Here is a 12,126-nt window from a genome sequence, read left to right as displayed (position 1 = left end):
GGAAATAGCAATATTCTGAGTTTTCATTCTTTGACTCCATAATAAAGGCTATAGACACTAATATATAGAGCAACCATGTGTGAGACAAAATATCAATAATCAGTGGATGAGTGGGTAGAAATAATAACTTGCTTGCAGATAACCATGCCTAGTTCTTGATCTCAAATGATAATGAAAATGAGCAGGTGGGGATGCCATGGTAGCTTGGGAAATGATGAGTGTAGTATGGTGTTGAAGGATTTTTCGTGCCCGTATATATGACTCTATTGAGTTGTATATAAACAAAATATTTTATTAACAGGTGAACACGAATCATAGAAGCGTCGATCCCTCAAGTCTACAGGGGGGAAAAAAATTATTGTATAGTGGGCTATCACATATTATAAATGAGCGAGTGGATACGTACCTGAGAGGCCGAATGAAAAACAAAGTACGAAAATATTTTTGAATGTGAATTGACACACATTTTTGGAAATGATAATAAAACGAGCAATGTATGACTTAGTCTAAACAAGATTTGTATGGGCGCGTGAGTCAAAACGTGGCCAATATCATTACTTAACCCCTGCTATGTGGGTTGGCTCTAATAACATTTGCAATATGACATAGTTGGAGTCATGGGCTGCATTTACACAGATTGCTATACAAAATACATTACCGGTGACTTGGGTTTGCTACGACGTGCATCAGGGCCGCCATGCAGTAGTCAGAACTTTACCAAAAAGATTGATTGTTGGTGACATTTGACCCTACCTGGGTTCTCATGGCCCCACGTGAAACAAAGCAACTAGCGAATACATTGACCATTGGCCCATTGTTACATATGACCTTTCACCATGTCATTGGGATCGTCTTTGCTACAGGTCATGCAAGATAAGAAAAATGAAGCTTAATATAAAGTTATTTTGTTGTACAGCGCTTTGAAAGGGACACCAACGACCATGGCCGCAACATTTGAGGATGACCAATGGTGAAGCTTGGGGCCATGGTCTGTACAAATAATTTGCCCAGTGTGCATGCGAATAACGAAGTTTAGAGTGCCGAATTCAACATGGATCGAAGGATTGATTATACTGTGTATGCGAGCAAGCAAGGCATTCTCAGAGAGAAATGACAAGAATAAATGACAAGTCCAATGCATACAGCCAGTAAATAAAGAGAGGGACGACGGAAAAACAGAGATATGTGAGGGATTAACTCAGTGTATTATGTCAGACAAACCAGAACGAATCAGAACTTTCCAATAAGAGCTATAACTGGAAAAGAGAAGCCATTTATCTCATACATGTAGCGGCGAGCTTTGTTTGCTTAGATTCGGTTGGTAACGACCTCCTTAGTAACTTCTGAGTGTGAGCTGAGGGTTTCAGGGAGCCCTTGTGCTTGTCGTTGCAAGTTTGTTTTCTTGTTCTACACAGAGATCAACTGCCTCCTCTCAGTTGGCATCACGACGTGATCCTCAAGCTTCAGAGGCGCGTCATGTCTCCATTACTAATGGCAGTGAACAAACTACTTACTATGCGGCTCACCTCAAGGTAAATACGGCCATGCATTTACAATTCCATCGAATGCAGATTTACCCTCTACACCATGATGACAGACGAGCATCCAACAAAGCAATATCACGTGGCTCGCCCGAGATTTTGGTGTATGTTTTGTGCCACATGTATGGTACATGCAGTCGTGATGGTGTATAGATCACGTCGTAGGCTAGGCTTCATAAGTATGTAATTTAATAATCTGCACAAGGGCGGCTTTTTACAACCTATCACATTATAATGTTCTCCATGGCAAGCATTTGATGGTTGGTAACCATTGCATAATAGATCTGTGGGTAAAATTACCTCTTGAACCCAAAAAAATTTAAATAGTCGCGAGCCTTTGAGCACCCATACCAGTAGGGGCTTGGGTACCATTTATATGCCCAATGCTTAAAACAATCATAATTTTATAGCCATGTATTCATATATATCTAAGCTTTTGATTTGCAATGTGTCAGCACAAAATATCATAGGAGTATATATATATAAAAAGAATGCTCATTTTTTGTGTTATGCTCAGACTGAACATAGCATGCTAACAAAAATGTTATGGCTCTCAGACTTGTAGGTGTGCTAATATTATCAATAGTAATCAAACCCTTCAATCATATATATGTTGTAAACACAATCTTATGTAGAGTACTATAAAGCTTTCTTGTGACGCCAAATGTCGCTGTGAGGAAACAAACTGTGCAAGATGTTAAAATTGCTTATTTCCACTAGGGACCCCACCTACTTATTTAGGATTTTAAAATCATTTTTAAGTTTTCTTAGGAGGGATTGTGGTAATAGAGCAATGATTTGTGTGAAAATTTTTTGTAAGTGGCTGAACAACATACTAGGACACGAACTTCTTGTTTGACCCTTTCCATTGCTATTTTCTCACTTTCAGCTAAACAGAGAGCTCTTACAGTTTCTCATTGTGTAGGAGAAACATAAAATTGAGATTTGATGGGACTCCAAATGTTTTGTAAATGTTCTGTTTTCTTAAAAAAAATGGATCTTTATGTCGATATTGCATTTTTATATTCACAATTCGTAAATTTTTTAAATGTATAACCTTTTAATATGTGTGTACACATGTCCTCCATGCCTGTTTCCAGAGTTGACGTGTCCCATGTCAGACAATTGTATTTCCATGTCTCTATGCCCCGTGTCCTCATGTCATGTGACTTAGCTTATTGACAATACAATAAATCCCCTCCATCTTTTAATGCAGAAGAATTAGCTCCCAGCTTCTGATCTTCCAGTTAATTGTTAAAAACTATCTCAGCAAAGCAATGCTACCCGTCAGAAAATAACTTTAAATGATGAGTTAAAACTTAAAACTATCTCAGAAAAGCAATCCTACCTATCATAAAAATAGCTTTTATTGATGTGACATTGTATGTTTAGTTGATGAGGTATAAATTGTGAATTCTGTCCTGTTTACGATGTAGGTATTATCAACAAGCATTAAATTATGTTGGAATTCAGAGATCTGTCTTCCAAATCCATCACATAAAATATTTAAATTGCTGATGCGTTTCAAACAAGCTAATGTGGTTCATCCCTAGGATGATTAGCTGAGGATGAACCACATTAGCTGGTTCGAAATGCGTCAGCAATTTAAATGTTTTATGTGATGGATCCGGAAGACAGATCTCTTAATAACTCTACTCACAAAAGCCTCCATTCAGATATGTTGGAATTGTGAGATTGTTGAAGCTGGTATATCCTTGAGGATGCTTCCTCGAAAAAGAATTGCTAACAAAAGATATTGTACATCAATTTACTCTCCGCCTCGAAGTATTGAAATATGCAAAGTTTTATTATTTGATGCATGCTCAAAATCAATCAACATTTAAGCTTTAGAATGGCTTTTATGCCCTTGATTATTTTCAGTAGAAACTGATGCTTGCACCCATTCACCGACAAATTGTTTTGATCAGTAATAACTACAAAATCATAATGCAAGATAACTGCCTGTAGTTGAGCCCCTAGTACTTGTAGATTGAATTCGACAACAAAAACTCACAACTCAGTAAACTGCGCCATTGACATCAGCACTAACTGTAAACGAAGAACATAATGGAGGTATGGATCTTAACCTGGAGGAATTCTGCATTGCTTTTGCATATATCCAAGTATAATCTTTCTCCAGTACAATGTAATCTAATTTAGTCATTTAACTCATCACTCCGTGACTGCTCGAGGAATTTTTATACCTCCAGAAGATTCTGTTGTGGGTATGGAAGATCCATGTGAGTATTAGTTCCAGCATTGCAATCTTATCTAAAATTTGTGAGAACACTTTGACCACCTTGTTTTGAAATCCCATGCAGAGACTTCAATAATGCTGGAGATGGCTTCCTTGTTGCATGTAATAACAGGATCATCATTGTGAACAGTGTCAGTGCTCCTGCTTGGTGTGCAGTGCCGAGGGAAACTGGAACGTAAGATAGAAGTGTTGATACTCCTAGTGTAACCTGGTACGGCATCAAACAGACAAAAAAGAACTGTTACTAAGGAATCCATTCATTGGTGGAAGCAGGCAAGCCAGAACAAATTAATACTGCCTAGTTTACAGACTAATCTAAACCTTCATCGTCCATGTCTATTTGAAGAAGCAATTTAGAACAGTATCACATAACAACACATTATGGGATAAATAATGTACACGTCTATGTGTTTATCTGGAGTTAACAAAACTTCATAGGATTAGAACTTTGAATGCCTTAAACAAGTATGCTTCATAACATTGTTATGAACACAATACACAATAAAGCATGATAAACCTGCATACACACATTGTAAACTAGATATTGACATGCAGAACAGTTTCCAAAATAAGTATTATGATAAATTACACAATAACTCCTCAAATTTAGGTAAACAACTTGCAAATACCCCAATACATCCAAGTACCATACTCATAAGCTAATGCCTGTAATAATGCCTCTATTGACCTCTTATATATACTAGTTCTCTCTCATTGCCCATGTAGGCCCATGTCTAGACCAATCTACTATTTACATATACATCTGACCCCTTTATATAACCACCATAAGGGTTGTAACAACACATTATGGGATATAAAAAGTACACATCGTGTTTCTCTGGAGTCAGCATATAACAATACTTCATAGGACTATAATGCCTTAACGGTTAAACAAGTCCGCTTCCTGACATTGACTGTTTCACAATCCTTGATTCCAAAATATAGTAGTAATATATAGTAACTTGCCGAGTAAAAATACTAATAATAATAAAGGAAATAACAACAAAGAAAGGCACAATCCAAGTTAGAGTGGTCAAAAAAGGATTACCATGAAATATCACTGATGCAATGTTTTTTATTTTTGAAATAAGGATATTACAGTGAGGACTACAAGGTTATTGAAACGAAGAAGACATTGCTGTTTAAATGGTGCATATGGTGATGACAGCTGTTCAACATAATATTACTTTATATTTCTTGCTCCCTGAATATGCCCCGATATGTCTGTGATTCAAATCCTTCTCAAAATTGAATTGAATTGAAGGATTTTTAATGGCATCCATGAGACTAAAATGGTCTAGGGGACCCAGATATCCAATCAACAAAACATTATATAATCAAGTTTCTCTCCATAACAATCAAATGCAGCTTTGTTCCTTCATGGATTCATATTTGGGAGTGATACATGAATTTGTATCAGATCCATACACGATCCAAGGAAGTACAAAATGAACAGAGAAAGAAAAAAAAATGAAAAAATCAATATTAACAAAAAATTCAACTAGATAGAAATGAAATGAAGAACAGCAAATACATCCATCCTTCAAATAGAGCTCTTGTTCTGTGTCAATTGGGTGGTTGGGAAGAATGGTTGTTGTCACCCCCACCTAAGTTCAATTCCCTGTGAGTAACATGATGATGAGAAATATTGTTGTAATGGCTGCAAGCCTATGAATATTGTTGTATTTGTTGAAAAGTGTAACTAGGTCCGGTCTTTGTAATGACATGTAATTATGATTTTATGTAATGATGTAAGGAAGAAAAATTAAATTATTGTATTGACTTGCTTCATGGGTTTCATGAGCAAGAGATTTTATTTTTGAGTCAAGACTCTCATTGAGAGTCTTTAGGATTTATTTGTCATTTAGTCATAAAATGTCATTGTCATGTAATGAAGTCATGTTACACTTTGTAAAAGGTCAAACTTGTCTATGTAAAGTATCCTCCAAGACCTTGTCACTTATCCTCTTCAAGTCGGCCTACAACGATGGAAGAACATGCTAGAAGAAGTCGGCCTAACCCTTGAGATCATGTCGGCCTAAAGGACATGAGAAGAAGTGTATAAATAGCCTAACTCAGCCTCACTTTAAGGCAAGAAACTCGACAAGCATTTGATCAAGAAGAAGTGCAAAGTAAAGTCCAGAAAAGAAGTATGAAGAAGGTATAGCGAAGGAAATTCTTCTGGGTATTGCGAAGTAGGGTTTCTTCTAGGATCAATGAGGAGAGATTCTTCTGGGGCAGCGAAGAGGAGGTTTCTTCTAGGATGAATGAAGAGAATTTTCTTCTAGGGCAGCGAAGAAGATTTTCCTTTGGGCAAGTGAAGAAGAGGTTTCTTCTGGGCAAGCGAAGGAGAGATTTCTGTTGATCAGTGGTTGTCATTGATGTCAACCCAAGCAACACCAGGGGCTACCCCGATCTTGCAAGGGCATTTTGACTTGACAACTCATATTATTTTGCATCAAAGATCTTCTCGATGGATTCTACTCGTCGAGATGTTTCCATTGATATATGGTACGCCTCCCAATTCTTCACGGTTTGAGAGTTATTTGTGTTTGAAGTTAGTAACCCCAGTTAGTGGGCTAAAACCCTATGAGGTTGTGGCATGGCACTCATAATTGATTGTGGTCATTGAATAGTCAATAATTAATAATATTTTTTTGCTCCTAAAATCCCTCCAACGTTCACTTGTTGAGGACCCTCTCAACTCAAGACATTCATATAAATAATGACCCTCATATCCTCCTCTTGTAGGGATTTTGTGGCTTCAAATAGGTCATCGTGGCATTTTCGCTATAACTTTTTTTTCTGCGAAGCTTCAGAAGTTGAAATTAAAACCCATTTGAGCCGAAATCTTGATGAACCTCATGACCGAATTTTAGATCTTGGTTCGCTATATTTTCGGAGATATGATCTGAGGAAGTTAGGGTTTTTGCAAGCTCCCGAATTCCATGTCAAACAGGTGACGTTGGAAAAATCGTCATAACTTTCTCTCTGAGCATTGGATTCAAATTTCGTAAATAGTCATAGAAAGAGGACGGACTGTAGTTTGTTGAGTAGCATTTTCAGGGCCGAAGGTCGCAACAGTGACACGTGGCACTTCATACAAGTTCGCTCTACTGAACCAGGCTATAATTAGGTCATCATGGGAAATTGGGCATAACTCTTTCTTGAAGAATCCAATCTTGATCAGACCTGTGGGGTTGCAAAGAGAACTCAGAGGGCTACCACAGGACAAAATTTTAGACCTTGGAGATCTGAAATTACATAGATACAACAGATTCAATATCGAGCTCCTTGAAGGCAAGAAAAAGCATTCATTCAAGAATCACTACACTAAGGACCACACATCAACAATCAAGGGTAAGTCTCCTACAAGGTATGTATGATTAAGTGTTTACATTTGAATTTTGGTTATCATCTCTGACATATGTTTTTGCAGGACAACGCAAGTATATACAGGGTCTTGGTTATATCTCTCTGTCTCTGTATGTCACAGTTAGTTTAGATACCACATTTCGGATGTCCTGCTCTTGATACTACACATTTTATGCTACACCAAGTCTGCTAAATCTATTTGATGTTGTAAGTTCATGTTACTTGTCTTGTCATAGTTGATAGAATGGTCTTCGTTGTTGTACTTAGAACTTGGTTCATCACAATTCTAGGGTCTATCATGAGTTTCTATTGTATATATCAGTGTATATAATATCGCCAAAATATCGCCGATTTTCGGAAATATCGCAATATTTTCAGGGAGAAAATATCGCGATATTTTGTCTACCAGAAAATATCACGATATTTCCAAAATATCGGCGATATCTCAGGGAAATATCGTGCTACGACCTAAAATATCGCCAGGAGACAGCAAAAATTGCCGTCAGGGCTATAAAAGTCCAATTTTGTTTTTTTTCAATCATTTTCGTTTCTGATTGCTGGAGAAGGGGAGAGCTATGTGCTTGCTACCAAGGAGGGTTTGAGTGTTGAATAGCTATTATCGCCACCAACAACGAAAATTTTGTTGATCTAAGCTTGAAGAACAATGGGACAATTTCATTTCTTCCATTAACAAATATGTTCAAATAAACCCCTATGTTAATGAATTTTTTGATAGTTTTAGGATTATTCTTGCTTGCCTATTTGCCTACAATCATTTTTCTTGTTTTTTTTTCCATTTGCTATGATTTTTATGCCCATGAGCAAATGCAAGGGTTTTTCCATATTTGGAGAGCAAACTCCATTTTTTTTTTAAACTTTCAAATACACCCTCTTATTGTCATTTATGGTTTTTCATTGAATTCACATTGCAAATAATGTAGCAAAAAAATTATTTTGTAAAATGATGTGGTTATTACTTATTAATTCCAATTTTTTTTTTGGTGCCCTAGGTTTGAGTTAGCTCACTACAAAATTCAAATATGCCAAAAGCCTTGGACCCATTTTGGGAGTATGGGGACCCTGATGGTGGGACAAATCGAGCATATCTTACATGCAAATTGTGTGGGACCAGGATGACAGGAGGGGTTACACGACTGAAATACCATCTGGCTAGACTCACTGGACATGATGTTGGGATTTGTACAGTTTCTAGTTCGGAGCTTATACAAAAAGCTCTTGAGGCAATTGATGAAAAAGACAGAAAGAAGGAAGAGACAGAAAGAAACAAGGCTGAACGTGCAGGTAGATCTTTCGGGATATCTTCTCCTGATTTTGATGTTGAGGGTAGTGGGAGGGGCTCCACAGCTGGCACATCATCACCTACTACTGCTAGTGCAAGGTCATCATTTTTTGTTCCACAAACAGGACATGGATCACAACTTGGCATAAAATTGCTTGTTAAAAAAAAGAAGCAAGAAGCAGATAGAGTCATGGGGAGGTGTCTTTTCTAAAGCGACTTACCTCTCAGCATCACCAAAACCAATCCATTTTGGCAGCCAATGTGTGATGCTATTGCTGTTGTGGGCCTAGGGTACAAAAGTGCTACATATGAGGAGTTGCGGGGGCCAATTCTTCAAGCATAAAAGTAGGACATAAACTCTAGATTGGCGGAGTTGAAAAAAACATGGGAAGTTACTGGATGCACAGTGATGTCTGATGGTTGGACAGATAGGAAGGGTAGGACCCTTCTAAATTTCTTGGTACATTGTCTTAAAGGTACCATGTTTATTAAATCGGTGGATGCATCAGAACATATCAAAGATGCAGCAACGATATGTGAGTTGTTAGATGGGTTCATTCGGGAGATTGGTGTGCAGAATGTGGTGCAAGTCATAAAAAACAATGCAGCTAATTATGTGTCTGCCCGCAAGATGCTTATGAAGAGGCATCGCACATTGTTCTGGATTCTGTGTGCAGCACATTGTTTCGATTTGTTGCTTGAGAATATGGGGAAACTCTCCCTCATCAAGGAGGCGGTTGATATGGCTAGGAGCGTCCCCAAGTTTATTTATAACCATGCTTTTGTTCTTAGCCTCATGAGGAAGTTCACTAGAAACAAGGAGTTGCGACGTCCTGTGATCACACATTTTGCCACAAACTTTATTACTCTTCAGCCTTTGCTTCGATGTTAGTTCGAGTTGAAGCAAATGTTTGTGTCTGATCACTGGCGTAATTGTAGATACAACAGGAGACAGGACGGGAAAGCCATTGCAAAAATGGTGTACTCTGAGACGTTTTGGCGTGGAGTAGAAGAAGCATGCTCAGTTAGTGAACCTATAGTAAAGGTTCTCAGAATGGTAAATGGGGAGAAGCCTGCAATGGCTTATTTGTATGAGGTCATGGATAGGGCCAAGGAGGCCATTCGTTCTTATTATGCAGACAAGGGTTCTGCTGGCCTTGATAGGCATATGATGTTATGGGATGTGATTGATAGTCGGTGGATAGGGATGCTTCATCAACCCATTCATGCAGGAGCACTCTTCCTCAACCCCGCATTTTCATACAAATGCGGCTTTGATTTTGATGGCGAGGTGATAGAAGGGCTCCATTCCTGTATTCATAGGATGGTACCTGATCCTGAGCTTTGTAGCAAAATCAATCGCGAGATACAGTATTATCGGGATTGTGTTGGCCTATTTGGCTTTGATGATGCTATTAGGGAAAGGACCCTCTTCATGCCACGTAAGTGACAAGTCATCACTCATTAGAAATTAGAATTTTCAATTTAGAATTTCCTTACTTATAATTCTATTTTTTTTAAATTCAATTATGTAACTTTTATTTGAAAGTTTAATTATGTTTTAAGTTTTTGAATTTTTTATTTCTTTATTTTGTTGTAGATATTTGGTGGCGAAGCTATGGTGCAAGGGCACCAAATTTGCAGAAATTGGCCATAAGAATCTTGAGTCAAACATGTAGCTCTTCAGGATGTGAGCACAATTGGAGTGTATTTGAGAAAATACACGCAAAAAAGCGCAGCAGGTATAACTTTGAGCTCCAGCCTTCAGTTGAGCAATTACACTTATTGTAATTTTTAATTTTTAATTTATGACCTTCAAGTGTCAAGAGTCATTAGTTTTTTGGACACTCTTACAGGTTGGAGTTCGCACGCCTCAATGATTTAGTGTATGTGCATTACAACATCCAACTTCGAGTGAGGCAAACAGAAGCACCAATGGATCCAGATGTCATTTCCTTAGACAATATTGATGTATTGTCTCAGTGGAGGGTGAAGTCTAAGGAGCCCATCTTGGAGGAGTCACCTTCATGGTTAGAGCTAGATGATCCATTAGAACAGGGGCAGCAAGAGGAGGAGGACTCAGAGGAGGAGCAGCACTCGGAGGAGGAGGAGGAGGAGGACACTGTGGGAGCATCAGCATCAACACCATCTGCTATAGATATAGGAGAGCACAACTCCATACCTAGCACTCATTATTTGACATTAGGTGCAGAGGCAGGGTCAGGGCCTTCTACTACTAGGGGCAGGCCTGGCAAACAACCCATCATGTTTTCTCGTAAAAGGGGAAGAGGGCAGTGATTTCAGATAGATAGCTGCTAGTTTTATTTGTTATGCTACATATAACTCATGATGATGAGATACTTTTATATATGTGATGTTATTTTGTATTGGTTCTCCACATTTGAGTCCTTGAATGGACAATTATCAGGGATCAACAAGATTTGGTATCGCCTTTGATGTATCATTTCTATTTGACATCATATATATCAGTGCTTTCTTCATATTTATGTGCTAATGTGTTTATTTCATGTTGTTATTGCTTTATATGTTTAAAAATTTGAAAAAAAATGAATATATTATGCATTTTTTATGCTTGCCGATATTTGCCGATATTTTCGCCGATATTGCCAATGAGATATTTTCTAGACCCTCGCCAATATTTTGCCGATACCGATATTTTCAACACTGGTATATATCTTTAGGTCAATTTTGGATATAGTCTTGCATAGAGTCCAGGCCTATATCAAGAGTGGAAGTCTTTGTCTACCGCTGCAACAAGTCAACAACAAAAGTGACAAGAACATTTTAGGTACGCATTGTAATTGTAATTTTAATTTATTTATTATTATGCACTTACATGTGTTTTGCAGGTAGAGGTAAGTTGAAGGGTATTTTGTTTTTCCTTTTGAGATTGGGTTTCGCTGGGCAAATTTGCATGCAAGTAGAAGAAGATTCAAGGACAGCATCAAGCGAGCATTCAAGAGTTGAAGTATCAAATCAAAGGAAGCATTGCAGCAAGACATCCTTTAAAGACATGACAACCATCCGTGTATTGTGAAGAAGTGTCAAGGCCAAGAGTCATCATTGTAAAGTTGTAAAAGTGTCATCATTCGAAAAGTCATTATCATAAAAGAATCAATTTGCCTAGAGTCGAAAAGGCATTGTTGGGAGGTAAAGGAGTCTCTGTTGGGATGATGTCATGGTTGGGTTGCAGGTCATAGTGTGATTGGGTGTTCGGTCAAAATCATTGTAAATCATATTGTATCGTGGATCGTTGTCCTTGGTATGGGAATCCACACTCTTGTCTCATTTCAGTGATTATAGGGTGGCAGGGAGGTGCTAGGCTAGTGCATGAAGTCGCCTACAGGTTGGAGCCTATGAACACTTCAGGGTGGTAGGTTGGTCTAGTTGGGGCATCCATTCAATTGACTACTGAAGAAACCAGGGCATTGGGGCATCCTTCCAGTGGGAGCTGGAGAATAATGCTTTTCTAGATTTCTAGGAAGTTGTTGCTTTCATTTCAGTTGGGGCTGAAGATTAAAGAATTCATTAGAATAGTGTTCGGTGGTTTTTGACCCGGAGGGTTTTTTTGTTAAAATTGGCAACTAGGGCCAAACTCCAGGTGGGTCATCTTATTAATGGCAGTTGATATT

General features: G+C 38.1%; 1 protein-coding gene across 1 annotated transcript in view; it reads right to left on the bottom strand.

Moving 5' to 3' along the window:
* Nucleotides 1-3,327: 3,327 nt before the first annotated feature.
* Nucleotides 3,328-12,126, bottom strand: part of COX15 (cytochrome c oxidase 15) — a 209,034-nt gene continuing 200,235 nt past the window's right edge. The window contains exon 8 of the mRNA XM_089424097.1: nucleotides 3,328-4,006. Coding sequence (XP_089280223.1) covers nucleotides 3,809-4,006 — 198 coding nt within the window. The 3' untranslated portion in view covers nucleotides 3,328-3,808. The remainder of the gene's footprint in view (nucleotides 4,007-12,126) is intronic.

Source organism: Pinus tabuliformis, chromosome 4_2, assembly GCF_031772625.1.
Source record: "Pinus tabuliformis cultivar Carrire ecotype Pingquan chromosome 4_2, CPIR1, whole genome shotgun sequence".
NCBI classification, from domain to species: Eukaryota; Viridiplantae; Streptophyta; class Pinopsida; order Pinales; family Pinaceae; genus Pinus; species Pinus tabuliformis.
Note: the sequence above shows the minus strand (reverse complement) of the source record. Positions and strands in the feature narration are given on the sequence as shown.